Genomic DNA, 22,291 nt, shown 5'->3' on the forward strand with positions numbered 1-22,291 from the left:
AATGCGGACTCGTTTCAAACTCAGCTTTTGCGCCCCGTGCACAGGCGACCGTGAAGTATGCCCATGAACTTTGTATAGGCTCATACTAGCTGGTAGGTCACAGCGGGGCGAAGCATTGACCCCCTCAGCAAGAAGGAATGTCTGCGTGTCCAGAGGAGGTCAGGCTGTCACCCGTGAAACAACGGAGTCCACAGTGAGCCGCTCGAGACATCGGCTTGCAAGACATTCCGGGAACTTGCGACAAGTTGACCTTCGAAAGGCAACGACTGTGGGGACTGTCGATCGAGGGGCATGGTAGAAATGACGTAGTACCTTGAAACTCCCGCGTTCCAACTTAAGGATCTAGATTGTGGCAGATTCCAAATTCTCAAAACCTATAGCAGAACGGCAGATTGGGCGAGTTGGTGTTCTATGGTAACAGGTACAGCCTTTGTCAAAAGTAACCAGGCTGCACGTTTTCCTTCTCAGTCGTATATTAAAACTGTTATGCCAGCCCTCAAGCTCTAAATCTCGGTATGGTAATAAGAACACCTGTTCTCACCTTCAAAGAACTTTTTGATCTTTACGGAAGCCGTGAGGGTCCTGATATACGAATGAGAAGCAAACCATGGAGCCTGGTTACTTTTGGCAAAGACTGTACGTACATACATTGTCTCCTCCTCTTTCTGGTCCTGTTGTTTAGCGCTGTTTGTATGTACCTCTCGAAACCTAGCCAGTTTTCTACTAAGCACCCAAGTTGGCTTTACGCACTCCAAAAAGAAACTCTCTTGTTAAAGGATTAGCTTTATCCTAAATGGGCTCTCATTTCGAAAGAAATCAAAAAAGCAACGACTGAAGTTCTCCCTAAATTTTCTACCCGATATCATCACACAGTCTCGAATTTTGAAATAAATATTAGCCAAACAACAAAACGGTATACCTACAAAAGGAATCGTAACTGTGCCTACGCGTGCAAATAAATAGGCTTCTGAGGAAAAGGTGATGGACACCTCAAATTCGCTGTAAGGAACGGCAGGACAGAGGGCAGCGAAATGAGCCGCCTTACTGCGGGGCTCCGGATAACTTTCTCAGTTGGAAACGTGTTGTTAAACCCTCATCCAGGTAATCATTGAAGACACCCTGTCGAGAAGAAGCAAAACCAGCTTAAACCACGCATGCGAAATGAACGCAAAAAAAAGAAATTAATATGGACGCCTCTGCATTTTCGGTTGGCTCTGGTATGGCTCTGGGAAGTGCACGTTTTCGTTTGCTTATTTTGCAAGCATGTTTTAAAAGACTAAAATGTAATGATTTGTATTGACAACTGCTTCTTATGACTGTAATTACTCATTATTTCTAATGACTATAGTCAAAATGTATTATTGGGACCTGAAAGCAGCGTTCAATCAAGATGTGGACACATGAGGACCCGACGGAAACTACATAGGCAATCTACTGCTAGGGAGGCAATTTATTCCCGGTGGTAATCGTAGACTTATGCTTACCATAGTTTGAAAATCTCAAAAATTCTTCTCTCGATTATGATCTTTATTGAAGGGCCGAAGGGTAACTGGGTGGATTTCAAAAGAAGGCAAACGCAGAGCTTCCAGAAACTCATGTTAGTCGATGAAGTACTGGAAAGTTTACGGGGATTGGCCGGCCTCACTTGGGCCAGGATAGGGGAATTAAGGAGGAGGCGGTTATAGTCAGGCGAGCGATGACGACATCAGGCAGGGGCTGCATCCAGCCAGCACGCACTGCTGCACTCACCTCGGGGTGGCCACCGGGGAATCCCACTTTGGCGCGGCAAGCAAAGTGGTGCGTCTTCTCGCACGGGTCGGTCTGCGCAGCCAGCGCCTGTTCCAGCCAGCGGCCAATCTGGGCGCACTGCTCGCTGCGGCAGGCAGCACTGGTCCACGCTGGCGGAGGACCGGCAGCCAAGCGACGCGAAGAGTGGTAGGCTGCTGTCGTGGCGTTGTCATCCGCCAAAGCGCGGCGGCGAGCTTCCGCCGAGGTGCCGTCCTCAGCCGTCTCACTCTGTGGCACAGGAATATTCTGATGCAGTTTCGCTGTTATGCGGTGTTGAAATACTTGAGTATTTTAAGCCTTTAATGGCCGTCCATCCGTACGGCGTTGCATCCAGCCCCTGGGGTGACTCATCGACTATGACGGGTGTCCACCGAGACATGTGAGGCTGTTACTGCGCAGTTTGCTTTCCTCAAATGCAATTTTTATTTTCTTCATTTTCTTCATTACGGCCCCGCTTTCTCTTTCTTCCTTCACTGCCACTTCCTCCCTTCCTGTACGGTGCGGTCCGGATGTCCACCGAGATGGCAAAGAATTACTGCGCCATTTCCTTCCTCAAAAAGCGCTGCGTTCAAAGGGCAAGGCAACGCGCCGAACGGGTGGTGGCGTTCCGTGGACTCACTGGCAGCGCTACAACACGCTGTCACGTTCCACTCCTAAGGGCGAAGCTTAAGCGTCATTAATTAGCACCCGATTAGTGATTAGTAATTAATCAGTAATTAGTCATTAATTATGTCTGTGGTCATCCAGTGGTGACGTCACCAGTGCCACAGAGGCAGTCAAAGTGGCCTGGAAAACGCTTTCGCCTCTACGCACTTTGGACAAAGTGCCCCCTTAATTTTTTTTATAAAGCATTCGTACTTCTCAAACAAAGCCTTAATTAGCCGTGTGTAATACTCAGCGCGAAAAACGAAACAATCGCCAGGTCCGACATTTGCGCGCCAGGCGGCGTCAGTGTCCGCCGCTGAATGACAAAATTGAGGACGCCAGCGCTACCGCAGTCGAATGCAGCTACGCGCGCTTCGCTCTTGCCCTTACAAAAAAAGTTTTAGACAGTCTATAGAGTGTCTATAGACTTTTGTCTATAAAGTCTATACATTGTTTGTAGACAAATCCTAGAGAACAGTCTCTAGGCAATGCAAGTGCCATAGACAATTTATAAACAATCTATAGATTTATAGCCATACACTTAGATTTTTGTCCATAGAGAGTGTATATAGGCTATGAATAGACAAAAAGCAATATCTATAGGAAGTCAGTACAGTCAATAAGAAGTCTATAGACTGTCTATACACCATTTTCATAAGGGTTAACCCGGAAAGGCAAGCAAACCTCGGGCCTACGCCCAAGCGTATGACTCAAGACGCAGCAGTGCTCAGACAAAGCCAAACGCACTAGCCACCCACTGACTTCACCTTACACAAAATATAACAGGAACCCAATATACCCCCCCCCCCCCCCCCCCCCCTGCAAAGTGTGTGGCTGCATACCCCGTTTATCCACACATAATAGAACTGCCCAAGAGCCAACACCACGCAACGTCTCTCACTCTCGCACAACATATCCACGTGAGAGGTCCGGGTTGGCCACCTCGGCAAGGCGGCCTCTTCATGGGCTGGGCCAATCTCCTGCAACATCTGCTCACCGCCTTGGGGGCGAAACTTTAACTCCCTCTCCCACAACAACAAGGAACCGGACATCGATAGTTTGAATAAATGTCTTTTCACTCTCTCTGTGGGTTACTTTGGCTGAGAGAGCTGTAAACAGCACGGTTATCGGTTCCGCGGCGTCTACATTACAGGAGTTGAGACACAAAATTTGGGATGCAAATGAACCACATGATTTGTTTAGTTGACGTAACGAGATGCCTTGTAGCAAGTTTCATTTGCCGGCGTTGAGTGGAACGTAATTTAATATGGTTTTGAATGTTGTCCGAAGAGCTACTCGGCATTTTCAGTCCTATTGAGTGACGTCAAGGTACACTCTCCCCAATTATTGTGACGTCGCCAAACCCAGTGGTTGTTCTCAAGAACAATGAGTCTTGCCGGCAACGCCGTTATCTGTATGATGGTAGTCAAGATTTGCCGGTTGGCTGTTACGTCAAGCTGCACTTCAGCGCTGGTGCCAAGAGAGAGCAAAAGTTCCGGTACGAAATCATTTTTTGACTACTTATTCACACTACGCACTGACGCTTAGAGCTCATTTTCATGACTGCTAGGCTCGCACGGCTGTTTCAAAGCAAAAAAGAAGCGGATGTCCAAAAACTTTGTTCCTGTACCTCTTTATTCAGTACGAGATTATGGTTTGAAGCCATTACCTGAAAAACTCACCAAGATACTCCAGTTCGCTTAGGATATTTTGTCTTACTCAGTACGGCTCGCTACTCAAATGGCACTAACATACACCAACTTTTCGGCGCCTAGTCCCCTCTTCCATACTTACTGTTAGATTTGCTCAATTTATTTAGTCTTACTCAGCTGAAACCTAAAGAACATTTTGGATTGGTGTAATCAGTGGGGCATGAAACTTAACGCTCAGAAAACTGTATTTATGACATTTGAGATTAATCAATAAAAAGAACAGTCTATTGCACACTTACGCTCTTCGGAGGTAACTGAATATAAATATCTCGGCGTAACGATAACTAACAGTCTAAGGCTGGAATAAGCATATAAGTAAGGTATGTGCACAGGACTCCGTAAAGTTTGTGCATTCCAGCACAAACTGCAGTATGCTCCTGCAGACTTCATCATTAATCAGACCCATGTTAGGATACGCTTGCGTCGCCTGGGACACATCAACAGAAACTAACATTCAAGCATTTTAAATGATTCAGCGCAAGGCCATTCGACGCATCTTATCAAAATACCGTTCAACCGACTCACCAATAGCCATAATGCGAGAACACCGGAGCAAAAAATTCTCAGATTAAAATTTCTTTTCCTTCTCAAACGTGTGCCCAGATCCCTATGTTAAGCCATTTTCCGCTCTGCGGCCAAGAAGGCACCGCCACTCTGATTCACTAACTCCGTTCACCGCCAAAACTACCCTATTTAAATACTTCTTCTTCCCTCGGACCGTAACTGAATGGAATGCTAACCTTTGACGACAATACATGGCAAAGACTCCATTAAAACAACTTGTAGAGTGACGCCATCAAACTTATCGGCTTCATGCTTCAAAGTTCTTTCAGTCTTTTTCGTATTTGGATTCCATTGTATTACCCCTCCTGCTAGGCCCCAGAAAGTTTGGTTTGGTTTTATGGGTGTAACGTCACAAAGCGATTCAGGCTATGAGCGACGCCGTAGTGAAGGGCCTGCACTATTCTGTAAATAAATAAATGGTCGCTAAAGCATGAGCATGCGGAGATGTGCTAGAAAGGCTTCTATCGGCGGGTTGGAAAGTGAAATTGATTTTGAGCACATGAAGGCGCATTAAGTGCCTCACTTCACGGTGGACGCCGGGATCTTTAAAGTGCACGGACATCGCAAAGCACACGGGAGCCTTCTGCGTTTCGGGTCCATCGAAATGCGGCCGCCGCGGTCGGGTTCGAACCCGGGTACGCCGGCGCGGTAGCCGAGCGCCCCATCTACTGAGCCACCGCGGCGAGTTGTCGCTTTCGTTGGTTAGTGGCTTAACACGCAGGATTAACCAGGGAGGGCAGGGGAACGGCTCTGTGTCGTGTGCCACGCCAAAGAACGGCGCATTCAGCACAGCAAAACGCTGTCACTGAAACTCGCTTTACACAGGTGTTAGTAACCGCTGGTCAGATATTTTTTTCGCTCTACCGACTGCATAAGATTTGTCGTGGCCGACGGAAACGATAGGAAAGAGCTTTAAATCAGGCTAAATTATGGGTATTTCTGAAAAGGGGAAATAATGGATCGACTGAAACAAGAATATAAGCGCCATCTTCTATTCTCGTGAACTAAAGTGGCTCTTTGGGCTTGCTGGTCAGTGATCTTGGTTAAAGAATGCAGCGCGAAAAGGCAAGGACAAACGAAGAAGTGGGCAGGACTGGCGCTGACCACTCCACTTCAAGTGGTACAATTTTCTTTTAAAGACAAAAGGAGAGGATCCTGGCCTTGCAAGCAGAGTTCGCGATAAGATTCACGGAGGTTATGGCGGCATCTTGCTTGCTCGAGGTAGATAGAAAAGAGCCCAATGTAGAAGAAATCTGATGAACTAAAGTGTGTGCTTGTTGGTCAGTGATCATGGTTAAAGAATGCAGCGCGAAAAGACAAGGACAAACGAAGAAGTGGACTGACCAACAAGACCAAACAGCCACTTTAGTTCATCAGCAGAGGCCGGATTTTTAGGCACTAAAAAGCACGTTTTAGGCGCCATAAATAGGCGGCTAAAATTGCATTTTAGGCACCTAACGGAGAAAAATAGGCACTATAAACTTTATCAAAAGTGCACACAGTTCCGAACTTCAGCGCGCAATATCTGCCATAAAATAAAACAAACACAGCAGCAATGATTTGGGACCTTAAGCAAGGTGCGAACATTAGAAGCCGTTTTTTTTTTTAAGGCTGTCGCGCTACTTTTCGTACAATACAAATGCTTCAGCAGAGCAAAAGGGACGGTTACCAACCCCTTTAAAACACTTTGGTATACCTCGAAGCAAACAATTCGCTTGTCGTGTACAAAAGTAGAAACAATAAACACCTGAACAGGAGACCATGTATTTAGAAATTGATAGAAACAATGTCAATTCAAAGCACCTGACAAATGTGTTCAGTCTTCGCTAACAAAGGAATTGAACTTATTTATTGCAGGCAAACACGACGCTTCAGCATTAATAAATATGTTGTCATTTTTGTAAACAGTGTTTTATAGTTTGTGGCCTCACGTGTCTGGAGCCACGTGACTATCAAACGGTGCTTGCCATTAGAAGGGTCTGGAAACCATAAATACGAGGTGGTATAAAATGTTACACACAGTGCTGCTTGATGCGGAATATGACGAAAAGAATCATACTTCTACGTACATCCACGAGGATCCATGGTAAAATAAACATTATTCATCTAGAAATCACTGTTAAACGTATGGAAGTAGCAGCAGACAAGCACGAATGCGTTTTCGTATGCACGCACGACTGCCACCTGTCTAGTGTGGCCTGCTCCAACAAGATTACAGCCAAATGTGATTTGATGAAGATGGCATGCGGGTGGGGCAAAAGGAACGAAAATAAGGCAGGTTATCCAGGTGGAAATTTTAATCAGTTAAACTGTTTCCAGCATGTTTATGGAACCTTTTACAGTTGGTTTCAATTGGCACCAACTGGGAATTATTTAGACGAACCTATAACTTACTCCGTATACTTTCCGAAAAGTGGTGCCATCTGGTCAACTACCACTTTAACAGCCGAAGTCATCAACAAGCTGCCACGATAAAATGGCAGAAAATAGGAAAAAGGTTTCTTCTATATTTTCGCCTGACGTGGTATTGTTTACACAGCCGGCTTAGGTGCAGTGTTTACAACAGCCAACTGACGAGGCCATCTAATGTTGCCACGTGTGTGTTCTACTCAAAACCGAAATGTATTCGAAAGCAAACAGAATCTGAAAGCAAAACCAAAGCGTATTTCAGGCCCCTTTTCTGTAAAATAGGGCATTTTTAGGCACAGACATCGGAAATAGGCATTTATAGGCACATTTAGTAAGGCTAAGATCTGGGCGAGTTGGTATGCATTCATACTGGTGAACAGCGCAAAAAAGGCGGGACAGCGCTTGTCTTGTTGTTGTCCCGCTTTTTTTGCGCTGTTCACCAGTATGAATTTATAGGCACTGACACCCAAAATAGGCATTTATAGGCACTATAAAAAGAGTATTAAACATATTGTCAACACCTAATTAGTGCTCATATATAAAAATGGTGCGCCTACGAAGCGTTGAAAAAAAGAGGCATTTGCCTAAAATCCGGTCTCTATTCATCAGATTTCTTCTACATTGGGCTCTTTTCTATCTACCTCGGGCAAGCAAGATGCCGCCATAACCTGCGTGAATCTTATCGCGATCTCTACTTGCAAGGCCAGGATCCTCTCCTTCTGTCTTAAAAAGAAAATTGTACCATTTGAAGTGCAGTAGTCAGCGCCAGTCCTGTCCACTTGTTCGCTTGTCCTTGTCTTTTCGCGCTGCATTCTTTAACCATAACTCTATTCACGGCATTAGGTTCCTTCATCCTGCCCTCCAGGGTCGGCTGAGAGTGTGCAAAGCGGGTATGTGCCATCACTAACAGACCCTTCCGCATTTGGACCCCCCCTCGCACTGCATGAGCGCGTAGACACGAACCCTGGCGCTCACCTCAAGCGACGACGGCGTTTCGACCAGACCGAAGTCAGTCGCCTCCGCAAGGCTGTCGTCGTACTCTTGCCCTCCGGTTTCCTGCAGCGGCGGAGAAGCATGGGTAGCAACCTATGTTATTCCACCTAGGGTTCGAAAATGGCACAGTGTGATGCGTCGACAATACTACAGCGTGAAAAGATCAACTCGTCGTCCTTATTGTTATTTGGCTCTTCGCTCTGTAGTATAATGGTTCGGGGTACACTTGCGCTCCGCTTTAAAGGGGCTTTGAAGCACCTTCCGGGGAGAGCACATGAACTTGCCCAATCACTGCACTGTGTTGTCGAGGACACCTGAGCCAAATAATACAATGGTGCACTCAGCAGAGAACCCACAATCACGTGCTAAAGTTGGCGATCCCTTCCCGGCGACTTTTTCATGCTCGCACCCTCCTACATCGCTCGCACCTGCATATACAAGTTCAGAGATGGCTATTGGTCAAATTATTGAAGACGTCAGGCAGCTACCATGGCCGCGGCCAATAGCCGCGCAGCTCCGGCGGGCCACGAAGCTCCGCCCCCGGAGGTGGGGCCTTCAAAGAAGCGCCGACCTTGCAGCGTGCAAGTAGTGACGAGAGGAGAGGGAAACGTGCGAAAACGCTGAAATTCGGATTTTGACAACAGATAACTCAGCTTCAACGAAGCGCATCAAACAAATTCATGCTGGACAATATTCGTGAAGCTACGTGCTTTGACATCCCAGGCCTACCGAAACTTTATTGCGGCCACTTTCAGGGCTCCTTTAAGGGTATGATGCGGTGGCGTTAATGGGTTCCTTCAGTGCCCTGGAGTCCTCTTTGCATATCACTTCACAGACACGGACACTGTTCTTTTTTATTTCATCATTACATTATGCTCTCTCACTCACTCCATCTAAGCACACTCATTTCAGCTCTTCTTCTGCCCCACACACTTCGTAATCAAAGCGCACTCCTTTATACTGTTCTGCTTCAAACCTTGACGTCCCTTAAAGGGAAACTGCATAGGTTTTAGAAATCAGCGAGCTTAAGAGGGTCGAATGTGTCAAACTTGAAGGCAAAGCATGCGAAGTCTTTTTGGGCTAGCACTTGAAATTGTAAAGTAATCGCCGATTAAAATCCGGACGCCCTTCAAGCTTCTCCGCAGCGCACAACGCCAAGTGGGGGCGCATGATGACGTCATCGAAGGTATTGGTACATTTCCAACGCACAAACGCCTGCTTTGAAGGAAAAAATCCAACGCCACCGAAGGCAAACCCTGCCGAGAGTTGTTTGGCAGCGTCTAACGAGTCAGGGCAGGATGCGACTGACGACAGCGGTAATTTGAAATCATACCTTCCCTGACGTCACGCTGAGTTTCTCTGCACTCCTCCGGTGCATTGACCAGAAGCGCAAAATTCAATTGTCGATTACGTCACTATTTTAAATGGTAGTGCAAAAACACTTGTCATGCTTTACCTACAGCCTATATAGATTTGTATCCTTGAATATCGCGAAATTCTCAAAAAAGTGCTGCAGTTGCCCTTAACAGGCGCAGGCAGCATATCGTGCCCCATCTCTTGGCGCTGCGGCGTAGTAGCGGCGGCCGCCGCATGCTGTCGCCACTGCTACGCGTCAAGCCGCTTTCGGTTGGTCGTACGTACAGGCTTTGTTTCTCGGCGATATTAATTGGTTGCCCCAGTTGGCAGTATCTTAATTATCCAGCTTCATCTAGACGCTGTAGACTACTCTGCGGCGCGAGACGCTCACACACCTCCTTTTATCGCACTCAACACAAGCTTGTATAGGTGGTTGAAGGGTAGCGCGCCTGGCTCATGGCGCAAGGGCCAGCGGTTGAAGTCCCGACTAGTCTATTTTTGTTTTCAGCGTACTTGCTTTTCTTTCTTCAAAGGCACTACAAAATGGTGGTGGATGACGTCATGACCCTGTAGACTTATTAGGAATTTTGTAGTGTCGTCATTACCGTTGCAATCTGTCATCGTTGTGGGGTGTTCGAATTTCCCGCGATATGTCATGTGGTTGTGACGTCAATTCCTTTAGACCAATCCAGATTTTGGTCACAAGATACCGCGCTTTATTTTGGGTGTAAAAAACAGCGCGAAAGGGACGGAAGACAAAGATGAAGGAAACCACACGGACGGTTCATCTCTGTCTTCCGTCCCTTTCGCGCTGTTTTTTCCACCCAAAATGAACGTATACCAACTCGCCCAACTTTCCACTCTAATACCGCGGTTTGCTTCGAACGTCCGCTCTATAACTATCGAGTTAAAATTATCATAAGATAGGTTACCAGGCACGGTATTTCACGAAATGCTCGCGAAAGTTCCGTCGGAACTTAACATGGGCTGAGAAAAGCCCGACGCTGCGAATTCTGTCGGTCTGCGACTGGGGAGGGCCGTCGGTCTAGCCGCAGACGGCCTGCGACCCGAGTTCCGTCCGGTTGGAATTCAGTCGCAGCGTCGGTGTGTTCGATCTGCGACTGGCCAATGGGGAGCGTCGAGACGGCGTGCGACGTCGGGTCACGTGGGATCTGTTGCCACGGCGTAAAGAAAACTGTTTATTCTAATCAAAACATATTAAATATTGCCTCGCATCTAAAAACACGCTGGTCATAATATCATCAGCACATTCCGTGCAGCGTTTCTGTCGCGTTTAATCGTGGGTTGGCTATGCGAACATCGAGTAAACTTGCGTGTCCTTCCAACCGAATTCGCTGGGTACGTGTTGCATGTGCAAGCACTGACCGAAAAATTACGAGGAACTTTAGCGGCTAAAGTGGTGAAAGGCGAAAGCCTGAGAGCTGCATTCTGCTACGCGATTGTTCACTGCACATTTTGTTGGTGCATTAATTAACTGCCAATTAATGACGCTTAAGCTTCGCCTTTAGGAGTGGAACGCGACAGCGTGTTGTAGCGCTGCCACGGAGTCCAAGGAACGCCACCACCCGTTCGGCGCGATGCGTTGCCCTTTGAACGCAACGCTTTTTGAGGAAAGGAAATGGGGCTGTAATTCTCCGTCATCTCGGTGGACACCTGAGCCGCAACGTACAGGAAGGGAGGAAGTGTGAGTGAAAGAAGAAAGAGGGGCCGTAATGAAGGAAATGAAAATTATATTTGACGAAAGGAAATTACGCATTAACTGTCTCACATATCTCAGTAGACACTAGTCGAAAATTGTATTTGAGGAAAGGAAGTGCCGCAGTAACTGTCTCACATATTTCGGTGGACACCCGTCAAAATTCGCGCGCGGTGACGTCATGACAATTTGTACCAATCTGAAACGCGGACAAATACGCCTTGCTCGTTGGTAAATTGGTTTTTGAGAAAAGGAAATGTATCTGTCTCTCATATCTCGGTGGACACCTAAACCTCGCCGTAACGGGAAGGGAGGAAGATGGGAGTGAACGAAGACACGGTATTCACTAGACGCACCTTAGTTCATTCCAAAGCATCGAGCTGGCATGGCGGAGTGGTAGCGTGCTCGACTCGCACTCCGGAGACCGGGGTTCGATTCCCAAGCTCGGCCAATTTCTTACTCGGTTTTATTTATTTATCTGGTCTGACTAGAAAGGTTAATTAGACTAATTGATTAAGTAAGCAATTAACTAAACTCAGTCAAACTTAATTGGAGCATCACTATACGATCCCTTTAATTGGTTGCATGGTTAGTAGCCAAAGTACAATTGGCCCCGTTTGAAATTGGCGCACTGTGACGTCACGGCCGTTTCGACCAGTTGAAAAGCGTGACATTTCCTGTCGACTACTGCTGCTTACAACGATGAGGCATTAAAGGCTTTCGCCTTTATACGGCCTGGTCGGTGACGCCGCAGTGCGATTTTAAGGCGGAAGCCTTTAGTGCCTCATCGTTGTAAGCAGGAGCTGTCGACAGAAATTGTCACGCTTTTCAATTGGTCGAAACAGTCGTGACGTCACAGTGCGCGAATTTCAAACGGGGCCAATTGTACTTTGCCTAGTAACCATACAACCAATTGAAGGGATCGTATAGTGATGCTCCAAGTAAGTGTGACTGAGCTTAGTTAATTGCTTAATTACCCAATTAGCCTAATTAACTTTTCTAGTCAGGCCATATAAATAAATAAAACGGAGCAGGAAATTGGTCGAGCTCGGGAATCGAACCCCGGTCTTCGGCGTGCGAGACGAGCATGCTATCCACTCCGCCATGCCAGCTCGACGGTTTGGAATGAACAAAGGCGCGTCTAGTGAATACCGTGTCTTCGCTCACTCCCATCCTCCTTTCTTCCCTTCCGGAGAGGTTGTGTCCACCGAGATATGAGAGACAGGTACATTTCCTTTCCTCAAAAACCAATTTACCGACGAGCGAGGCGTAGAACCGAATGGGCAATGGCGTTCTATAGACTCCCTGGCAGCGTTGCAAAATGCTGTCGCGTTCCACTCTTAGAGGCGAAGCTTAACATCTTAACCACACATCAGTGACCACACTTTAGGTAAAAAAAGTGCCCCCTGAATTTTGACGGGTGTTCACCGAGATATGTGAGACAGTTACTGCGTAATTTCCTTTCCTCAAATACAATTTTCATTTCCTTCATTACGGGCCCTCTTTGTCTTCTTTCACTCCCACTCCCACAGAGAATTACTGCGCCATTTCCTTTGAGTTCAAAGGGCAAGGCATCGCGCCGAACGGGTAGTGGCGTTCCGTGGACTCCCTGGCAGCGCTACAACACGCTGTCGCGTTCCACTCCTAAAGGCGAAGCTTAAGCGTCATTAATTAACAGTTAATTAGTATTCAGGCATTATTCAGTAATTAACCATTAATTAGTGATTTGTCATCACTTGGTAATTAGTACTCAATTATAGGTGACGCCACCAGTGCCACAAAAGCAGCGAAAGTGGTGCGGAAAACGCTTTCGCCTCTACGCACTTTAGACAGTCAAAGTGGCCCCTGAATTTTTCGTTCTAGTCGCAGCGTGTGCAACGGCACGAACCGTGCAGCCACACCGTGAATACCGATCGCAACGCAATGGCAACTGCCAGCAAGGCGCTCACCAGCCTGCGGTCCCAGAGGGCGACGGTTAGGACTGCGAAGAGCACGACGACCACGACGAGGAAGTAGGCGAGCAGCTCCTGCCATCGGGGCTGGTCGCCGCGGAAGCTGTCCGTCGCCTCGGCCGCCCTGCGCACCAGCGGAGGATCGGGTACCAGCTGCTCCTCCGGTGGGGGGCAGTTATTCTCAGCCGACGAGGAGCGCCTGCGCACCAGCAGCCGCTGGTCGCTCTTCCGGTGCCGGTGCGAGGACCGGCCGAAGGAGACGCTCCGCCGGTGCTGCTCGTCGGTGCCGGGCCGTTCCGCCTTGGTGCTCCGGTCGTCCCTGGAACAGCGCAGCTTTGTACTGACCAGTTGCACTCGAAATCAGGAAATCCCCGTAAATGGTACGGGATTTGCGCCCGGTCCTCGCAGTAACGCTCGCTTTAGGTGCCTGTCAACGGCCGGCAGAAATAGGTGGGCGGATGAGATCAAGAAGTTTGCGGGGATACGGTGGCCGCAGCTGGCAAAGGACGGGGTTAATTGGAGAGGCCTGGGAGAGGCGTTTGCCCTGTAGTGGTCGTAGTCAGGTGGACGATGATGATGATGGGGTGAGTGCAACAGCCCAGCAAGAAGTATGGCGCCGCACAGGAAGCACTTACTGGAAAGGTCCGGTCAGAAGCGGAGTGGAAAGGGGCAACTAAAATGATAGTTCTAGGATATGATTCGCCGGCTCAGCGACCTAAAAACGAATGTCAACGCAACGATACGACTGCCATGTAATCTATGGTTGCTAGGCCCGATGTGATTTAGGTCATTTCGGCTTTCATTCTCTCATTGGTCACTCTCTGCCCTGCGTTCATTGATCGCTTGGAGTTCTCGTACCACCACTGGCCCAATGGTGAAGCAGTTAAGCGATGCTCCACTGCCCTGCGATGGCAGATGCTTCCACTGATGGGACTTGTGAGCAAGAGACACTAAAGGCCGAACTAGAAAAACTCTGTGTCGCTTTTGTTTTGCTTTCGGGATTTCCGTGAATAAATGGCTTCAGTCGCAGACAACATAGCCACAAATTAACCCACAGAAATAAATACGCTTGGACAGTTTGCTTCGGCGAGAGAAAACATCATCAGTCTGCGTTGGCTAAAAAAATTTATAATGTCTGAAAACACGGAATATAATATTTATAGCTTTTTTGGACATGACTCAACGTTGTATTCGTTTCCACTGTTTTAGTCGCAGCTGCAGTAGTTGGTGATTTTCGGGGTGCTAATCTAAACATAACCTAACCTCAGAGAAAACCGAGCACTTCACATAACACGCCATCATGAATATTGGTAGATACCACGACCACACACTAATTATGACTTTCAAGGCCTAAGGTGAGCATTACCCTTTGCTTTGAACCAGTTTGGCCCCACCAAAGATAACACTTAAACCATATCTTCAAAGATTTTGCTCGAGTTGCTTCTCTAGTGTCTTCCTTCTCTTCAAATAGAGGTTGTTAACCTCTGTTTGAAGTTGGTTTTGGGTTGTTTTGTATTGTCCGCCTTTCAGAAATTAAAAAAAAAAGCCAAAGTCCCATTTTTTTATTGTGTTTGCGCTTTTTGATTGCGGCAAGTGTCAAACTGCCGTCGCGTTTTTTGAACCCATGTTCTTTCCTTGCTATTATTATGATTCCGAATATTTCGTGACATTTCTAAGCACCGCGCTGCCGAACACACTATAGGTGATAGTGAGCACCGTCAAACCGCTATCCCGCCGCTTTTTCTCCCTTCACCTCAAACATGAACATTGCGTACGTTGGCTGGAGCAAAAAAAGAAAATATTCATCTTGCACAGGCCAGCTTGACCCCGAAAAATGAGCCTCGAACCGAAATCGAAAGTATAGCGCACTTAATTCGCTTTTCACCTAACCACGCTAAATCGTCCGCCATTTTAGTGCGCTGGCAGTTAATTCAATTCAATTCAATTTATTTACCAGACATTTCTGGATGGTTTCCTGCATAAAAGCTGCTAACGCAGCCTGACGAAGTCCAGGAAACCAATACAAGGCAAAGCGTACCGCATGTGACAACTAATTTTAAACCATCAGTAACTATAAATGATATTATAACAATAAATGGTAAAAACACAAAGCACAGAACAGAGGCAGTGCTATACAAATGTCATGAAATTCCTAGCTGTACAGAGAAGAAAACAAATGAGAACAAACAGAAAACTGAAAGATGGCACATATGCAATCAACGAAGCAAACACAACTAGCTCACCGAGCTAAACAACACAGCAAATAATAACAACAATGATATTAATAGTACACAAGTATTTACAACGTTACAAAGTAGTTTCGTAGTTCCTTTCTTTTATAGCCAGTGGTGTTTTGAAATGCGTTTAAGGTACGTGGACGGTTATGAGCTAAAGACCGTAATTTATAGTTGCCACGAAAAAATGGTATAACCCATACATTCTGATTTGGTGTGTGCATTAAAGCCTGGCGTAATTCTAAGGAGGTCAAAGTAGATAAATAATTTCTGACATGGGTGGAGAAAAAATAAATTAGTCAAAGAAGGCGAAACTGGTATAGGTTATCTACGCGGATGATGGAATGTGCTTGGAAGGCGTTTTCTATTGGACTCGATCTTTCGAGATTTGCAACATGACGCAGAATTCTCTTTTGTATTACGAACAATTTATTACAGTGGCCATTGCCCGTATTATCCAGTTGTGTGTCTTCTTCCCTGAAACCGGCTTTGTGGCAGGCTGCTCCCCTGGCCACCGTGTCAGGCAGCAGCTCAATTGATCGTGAGAGGCTCCTCGAGAAGTGCTACCTGGATCGCATCCCAACCCAAGCTACCAAAGTCCCACCGACGGCAGCAGCTATCATGACAGGCAGTGGCTCATCGCTTAACCGCTGCAACACTGGGGACCTATTTTTCTTTTTTATTTTTATTGAGTTACCCTAAAGGCCCATGTGGGCATTTTTTTTTTTTGGGGGGGGGGGGGGGTACAATAAAAGTTTAGAACGCGGAGAAAATACACAAACAGCGAGTGCACCAAAAATTCGAACATGAAGCAAATACGTCATTGCAGGTAGATATATGCGACTTATACAACATTCACAGCCTCAGGAAGCACTTCAAACTGTCGACAAATGTGACGTGGTCACTGATGTACGCCATGTTTTCCGGGAGCTGATTCCAGTTACGAATTGCAAGAAGAAGCAATGACCGAAAAAACAGATTTGTGCGGGCGAAAATGGGCTGTGCCTTGTGTTGGTGATCCAGTCGCGGAAATACTTGGTTAGCTGGTACTACGTGTAGCGAAGAAAAGGATGAACAACTAGGGTAAAGTTTGTGAAAGAAGGACATGAGTTGAAGAAACCTACGTTTCTCGTGCAGTGATAAGAGACATTTTTATTTCAGATACGCTTGCTGTGCGTCAGTAGTTCTTTACGATGAACCGGGCAGCTTTGTTTTGAAAAGTTTTAACTTTATTTATTAGATAGGTCTGATGTGGATTCCATATAAGCGACGTGTATTCGAGTTTTGAGCGGATTAATGCAGTGTATGCCGTAAGTTTTGTAGACGAGTTGCCCAGATGCAAGTTGCGCCTAATGAAGCCAAGCCCTTTGGATGCCTTGCTGAGCGTCATATCTATATGAAGGTTCCATGACAGGATGGATGATAAATGAACGCCTAAATAATTTGGACGTAGAGGATGACCAATTCCGCATATATACGGACCTGAAACCATTATTGCTATCCGTGAACACTGAATTAGAACACTGGAATCGAAGCGAAAACCGAGCTACTAACGTACTTAATTCGCATTTAACCTAAATACTCCAATCGGCCACCGTTTTTTTTTTCATGTCTATCCCGTGATACATTTGTCTCGCTACTTCAAAAAAAAAAAGGAAAGCTTAAACTGGCGCTGCGTTATCCTCTTGTCTTCGTGCAGTGCGTTCGTCGTGAGACGCCGACCAACCCGGACCCAAACGCCATTCGGTTTGCACTCACTCTGCGGGGCTACGAGGCTCGGCGAACGAAACTCTGCGCGCCACCGGGTTCTTCATGGTCGAAGAGGCCTCCTGCTCGGGGCAGCCGTGGTCTTCTTCTTCTTCTTCTTCCGCTTCCTCCACGCTCACAAAGAATATCCACGAAAACAACGTTAGCTGAGTAGCAATCTCGGCTCTAACGTGCCAGCTGGCACATAGTGAGGATGCTTTCATTGAGATAGCCTTTCCCAGTAAAAAAAAAACCATTGAGATTTCCAATTGGAACCAGTTGATTTTTGGGCACCATTGGAACCAATTGGCTAGAAACCAATTGGAAAGACCAATTGGTTCCAGTTGTCGTTTGAGCCAATTGGTTCCAATGGTGTCTGAAAACCAATTGGTCCCAATGGTTTTTTTTTTGACTGGGTAGTGCCAATCAGCACTATGCATGTAATGCGAAGGCAAGATAACCGCTGGTCCTTAAGGGTAACGGAGTGGATTCCAAGAGAAAGCAAACGTAGCAGGGGACGGCAGAAAGTTAGGTGGGCGGATGAGATTAAGAAGTTTGCGGGGATACAGTGGCGGCAACTGACAAAGGACAGGTTTAATTGGAGAGACATGGGAGAGGCCTTTGCCCTGCAGTGGGTGTAGTCAGGCTGATGATGATGATGATGAGTGCCAATCAACATTTTTCTACGGAATTGAGATTAACATGCTCTTATGGAAATCAAAGCCAACAGACACACATACATCACACACAAGCAACACTGCACATTCAGGCACTAGTAGCATACATTAGCTACATCCAGAGAACACACTTCTGCTCCAACTTATATACCCAATTTATTAGGCTCTCATGCTGGGGCCGGTGGTGCTTGCCCACTGAGCGCAGTTATTTAAATTAATTTCAGCTCCAGTGGTGGTGTACGTGATGAGTACAATTTATTAGGCTAAGCTGCTGATAGCTCTTATTGTAAGTACCATATTAGTTCTACCTTTTTCGTCAAACATGCAAACATTCATTGGATAAATTGGGTGCAGTTCGGCGGACCAATTGGATGCAATGGGTAAGATCAATTGGGCTCACCAATTGGAAACCCAGATGGTCCAATTGGATAGTCCATATGGACCGTCCAATTGGAACACCATTCCAATTGGATCCAATTGGGAACTGAACTCGTCCAATTGGTACCAATTGGAACCCATTGGAAATCCAATTGGTTCCAATGGTTTTTTTTACTGGGTTTCTAGATCAGGCATTGGAGCCTTGTTGGCGCATTTAATGCAAGCCGCAATGCAGTCGCACTGGCATGATTCGAGTCATAAACAGGACCGCGTCTGTAAGCTTGACGCTGGCTCACGATTACATTTGCAATCTATGGTGGTGCCACGTCATGGGACTTTACTCCACCGGTTACGGCTTGGCGTTGCCTACACCAGACACTATCTTCACAAGATCGGCATCGAAAGTAACCCAAATTGCGTACAGTGCCACACTCCAGAGACTATTGGACACCTTCTTTGTTGCGAGTGCCCGAACTATACTGCTGAAAGAAGAACATTGGAGGCGACCGTGAAACAACTGGACTCTCGCCCTCTCTCTGAGGAAACTCTTCTGGGCGCCACCCTTAAGAAAAAATCTAATGACTTTCTTTAGAAAGTCTAGTGACTTTTGACATTAGGATCTTATGACTTTCTCATGACTTTCTGGTGATTTTCCTAATGAATTCCTAATGGCTTTCTAAAACAAATTGGCCACCGTGGTTCTAGTGTGTTCTTAATTTATGCTTTTCTGATGATTTTTTCTTGACTTTCTCGTGTCCTACCTGCCGTTGCAAAACCTGATCCAAATATAGGGATCACTAATGCAAAATAAAAGCCAAAATAAAGAAAGTGGAGCGAAAACAAAGAAACAAAAAAAAGTTAAATAAAAACTGCAGGCCTTGACGAGGATTCGAACCGCTGACCTCAGACTCCCCATCTTACCACGCTAACCTACACCACGCCACTTTTTTTTTCTTTATTAACCTACACCACGCCACCAGACGTTAACTAGTCAGCTTATGTGGCGTGATATGCGCAGCCATAGTTGTTTCTTGTTCTTTCCATTGCGAGCATCTACATGCTCGCACGGGACAACAACGTTGTTCAGAAGGACCTTTCAGGCCTCTTGGAAGTGCCAACGTATTCTGGGCCTTGACATACAGCGCATTGGCCGTATCAAACCGCTTGGGAAACTACAAGTCTCAGAGCGACAGCTGTCCGTTTTACTGTCTTAGCGCTCCTAATCCTTGGTACAGGCCACAGCGTTTTGCAAAACTGCACTCCAGGGCACAAATTACTCGAATAATGCGCTAGGTAGCTTCAAAACCTGCGAGCATGTTAGCGACTCACATCTTTCTAATCCAGCTAAACGTTTGAATCTTGTAAACACACATGAGGAGGTGAATGAAGATCGGGAGACTGCGCTGTCTTCTTTTTTTATCTTGTAGACCGGTACATCGCATGCTTGTCACATGTTTTTTTTTTCTTGTTGCGTTCCTTTCTGCACTGTTCGGAGTTATATTGAAAACAGCGGGCGCTTACGCTTTCGACGTGACGCACTATATGGAGCCTGCGACTGAGCCAGCCTTTGATATTAAGTAGGGGTGTGCGAATATTCGAAATTTTCGAATATATTTCGAATATTATATTTTTAGTATTCGTATTCGATTCGGAATCCAAGTATTCGTGTTGTTTCGAATATTCGACCTGACGCGAAAATTCGTACCTATCCGAATATTCATTGTGAGCACCGGCGTTCATTTCGGTCCGCAAACCCTATCGACAGAGACATAACAACATGGCGGCACCCAAAGCAATGCGCATGGATGAAGGAAAATTTTTCCTTCGAATTTTTCCAAGGGCCATGGCGTAGCTAACTGCGGTGGTGAGCTTTTTTGTGGCCATACCTGCGAAGTTACAATAGTCAGAGCTGTGCACGAAGTACCTCGCAATACTTGCCAGGTCAGTGCCAAGTCAGAGAGCATTTTCTATGGCTGGAGGAGTCGTTTCAGCTAGAAAGGAGCTACTTCTGCCTGACCATGTGAAGCAGCTGGTTTTCCTTCACGACAACCTTATATGTTCATCCTAGCAACGCGCTTTTGTGCTGATGGCAAGCTAGCCTTAATCAATGCTGTGTACTAGCCATCCTCTCTGATATTTCCACTCTTCTAAGAATAATGTTCGAGACTTTGATACTTTTGTGCAGCCACACACACCTTTTGTGTTCATTTAATCATCGATAGTTGAACTGTGATGTTCTTGGGTGCTCAAATAAATGCTTTCTAGTGGTTAAATGCATCTGTCCTTGATTATTCGATATTCGATTCGATATTCGGAATCAAGTATTCGTATTCGATTCGTATTCGAAAAATTTGATATTCGCACACCCCTAATATTAAGTTGTTCGTTGCTGTATATACCAGTGTCTTCAAGCCTATATCTTGCACTTTGCAGACAAAAAGAAAAGTCTTCCTTTCATCCTTGCTGGTAGCATGTTTTTTGGTCACTCGTATTAACGCCACCGCGCGGTACGTTCATCGCATTGAATAATGATCACAGGTAACGGCCACTAATCTGGACACTAAAGAGCAAAAAAAAAATCGAATTTTCCGTGTAATGTTTCAATAGCTGTCGACAAGCATATTTTTTTTTCAAAAAAACCTTCACTGACCAGTAAACAACCTCTCTCTTTCTAGAGTGCCGACACAGTCATAAAAGCGTAAATTATAGCGCCCCCCCCCCATGCACCCCCTTCCCTCTTAGTGCCTCCGGCGCTTGCTGCATTTATTTCATGCATGCCTTTGTTCGTACCACAAAGGCAATGGCATGAGAGAAATTCGTGTGAAATAATATCTGAATCTGTTGTGGTATATTTCTGCATGGGGGTTAACGGCGAGAAAAGTCACTTGAGTGTCTGATGGCCGATGACATAAGGAAATCTTCCGTGTTAACGAAAAAGAGTCTCTGCTGAGTTTTTATTGTCGAAAGACATGAATACCTGACTTCGTGGTGACTTTCTAATGTGTCACAAGGAATGCATGAACATGACACCAGAAACTCAACGCCCATTTTTGTAAGGGCAGGGCGAGACGTTCTGATTGGTGGCGTGTGATAAAGGCCGTGCTCAACTTTTTGAGTGAAACAGGCCTGGATACTCGTCTGTGACCGCCTGTGCACTACCTACATGGTTAATGACATGTGTCGGTGTTTGTGTTGCAGACACCAGTTTTATGTGCGTCTACTAACCGCGATGCGAGTGCCAGCCAGTGTTCTGTGTGTGTGTGTGTGTGTGTGTGTGTGTGTGTGTGTGTGTGTGTGTGTGTGTGCGCGCGCGTGTGTGTGTGTGTGTGTGTGCGTGCGTGCGTGCGTGCGTGTGTGTGTGTGTGTTCAGTGATGCCACGGCTGCTGATTTATCAGTAGATCCACTGATTTTAAAAATTTTCTGCTGATTCAGTGATAAAGCGCTTGAATCTACTGATTTTCTTGCTTTTCTACTGAAACGAAAGCAAAAGCTGCTACTTTTTCAGTACAGAACTTGTATTAATGTGATGCCACCTAGCGAGCGAAAAAAAATGCGGTTGGCTCCGAGGTTAACATACATTCTTGCGTTTCCAATCTAGTAAGGTTGGACTCTCAAACGTGGCGCTACCTTTTTCTTTGAGCAAAGTGGGGAAAAGGTGAGGCGGTGAATTTGTCAAAGTGGGTGCACTACCGTACCCCACAACTATGAAACCAAAACTATCGAACCAGAACCAACGGCGCTTCGAGCGCCTACTCTGTTCTACAGGAGAATAGGACCCCACTCACTTACTAGTTCTGAATAGTCCAGTCAAGTTGTCGGTTGCTGCCAAATTTAGTAACGTCGGTTGCTGCTTGTGTACCGCAGTACATACCGCGTGTGGCAGGTCACGCATCAAGTTCAGCGTGCGCGCTTCGTTACGAGCTCACCTGGTAAGTAATATATGTAAGTCTTGAGTTCTCGATATGTTAGTACTTATAATTTAGTGATTCACCCGTCGAGGTTACTTATTGGATTTGGCGTTGAGCTTTAAAGTGCATGATTTCGAAACCATATAAGAGCTGAATTCGTGGGCTCATAAACTGAGTACAAAAATTGAAAATAAAAATCTACAGATTTCTA

The 22,291-nt window shown here is 46.2% G+C and overlaps 1 protein-coding gene across 1 annotated transcript in view; it reads right to left on the reverse strand.

The window, feature by feature from the left end:
* Positions 1–19,087, reverse strand: part of LOC149327588 (uncharacterized) — a 32,854-nt gene extending 13,767 nt beyond the window's left edge. The window contains exons 1-5 of the mRNA XM_089564920.1: positions 19,074–19,087; positions 17,129–17,314; positions 13,134–13,476; positions 8,094–8,174; positions 1,750–2,016 (exon numbers count right to left, since the gene is read on the reverse strand). Coding sequence (XP_089421046.1) covers positions 1,750–2,016; positions 8,094–8,174; positions 13,134–13,476; positions 17,129–17,314; positions 19,074–19,087 — 891 coding nt within the window. The remainder of the gene's footprint in view (positions 1–1,749; positions 2,017–8,093; positions 8,175–13,133; positions 13,477–17,128; positions 17,315–19,073) is intronic.
* Positions 19,088–22,291: the final 3,204 nt, after the last annotated feature.

This window comes from Amblyomma mixtum, chromosome 10 (genome assembly GCF_055824585.1).
Source record: "Amblyomma mixtum isolate Tamu chromosome 10, ASM5582458v1, whole genome shotgun sequence".
Classification (NCBI taxonomy): domain Eukaryota; kingdom Metazoa; phylum Arthropoda; class Arachnida; order Ixodida; family Ixodidae; genus Amblyomma; species Amblyomma mixtum.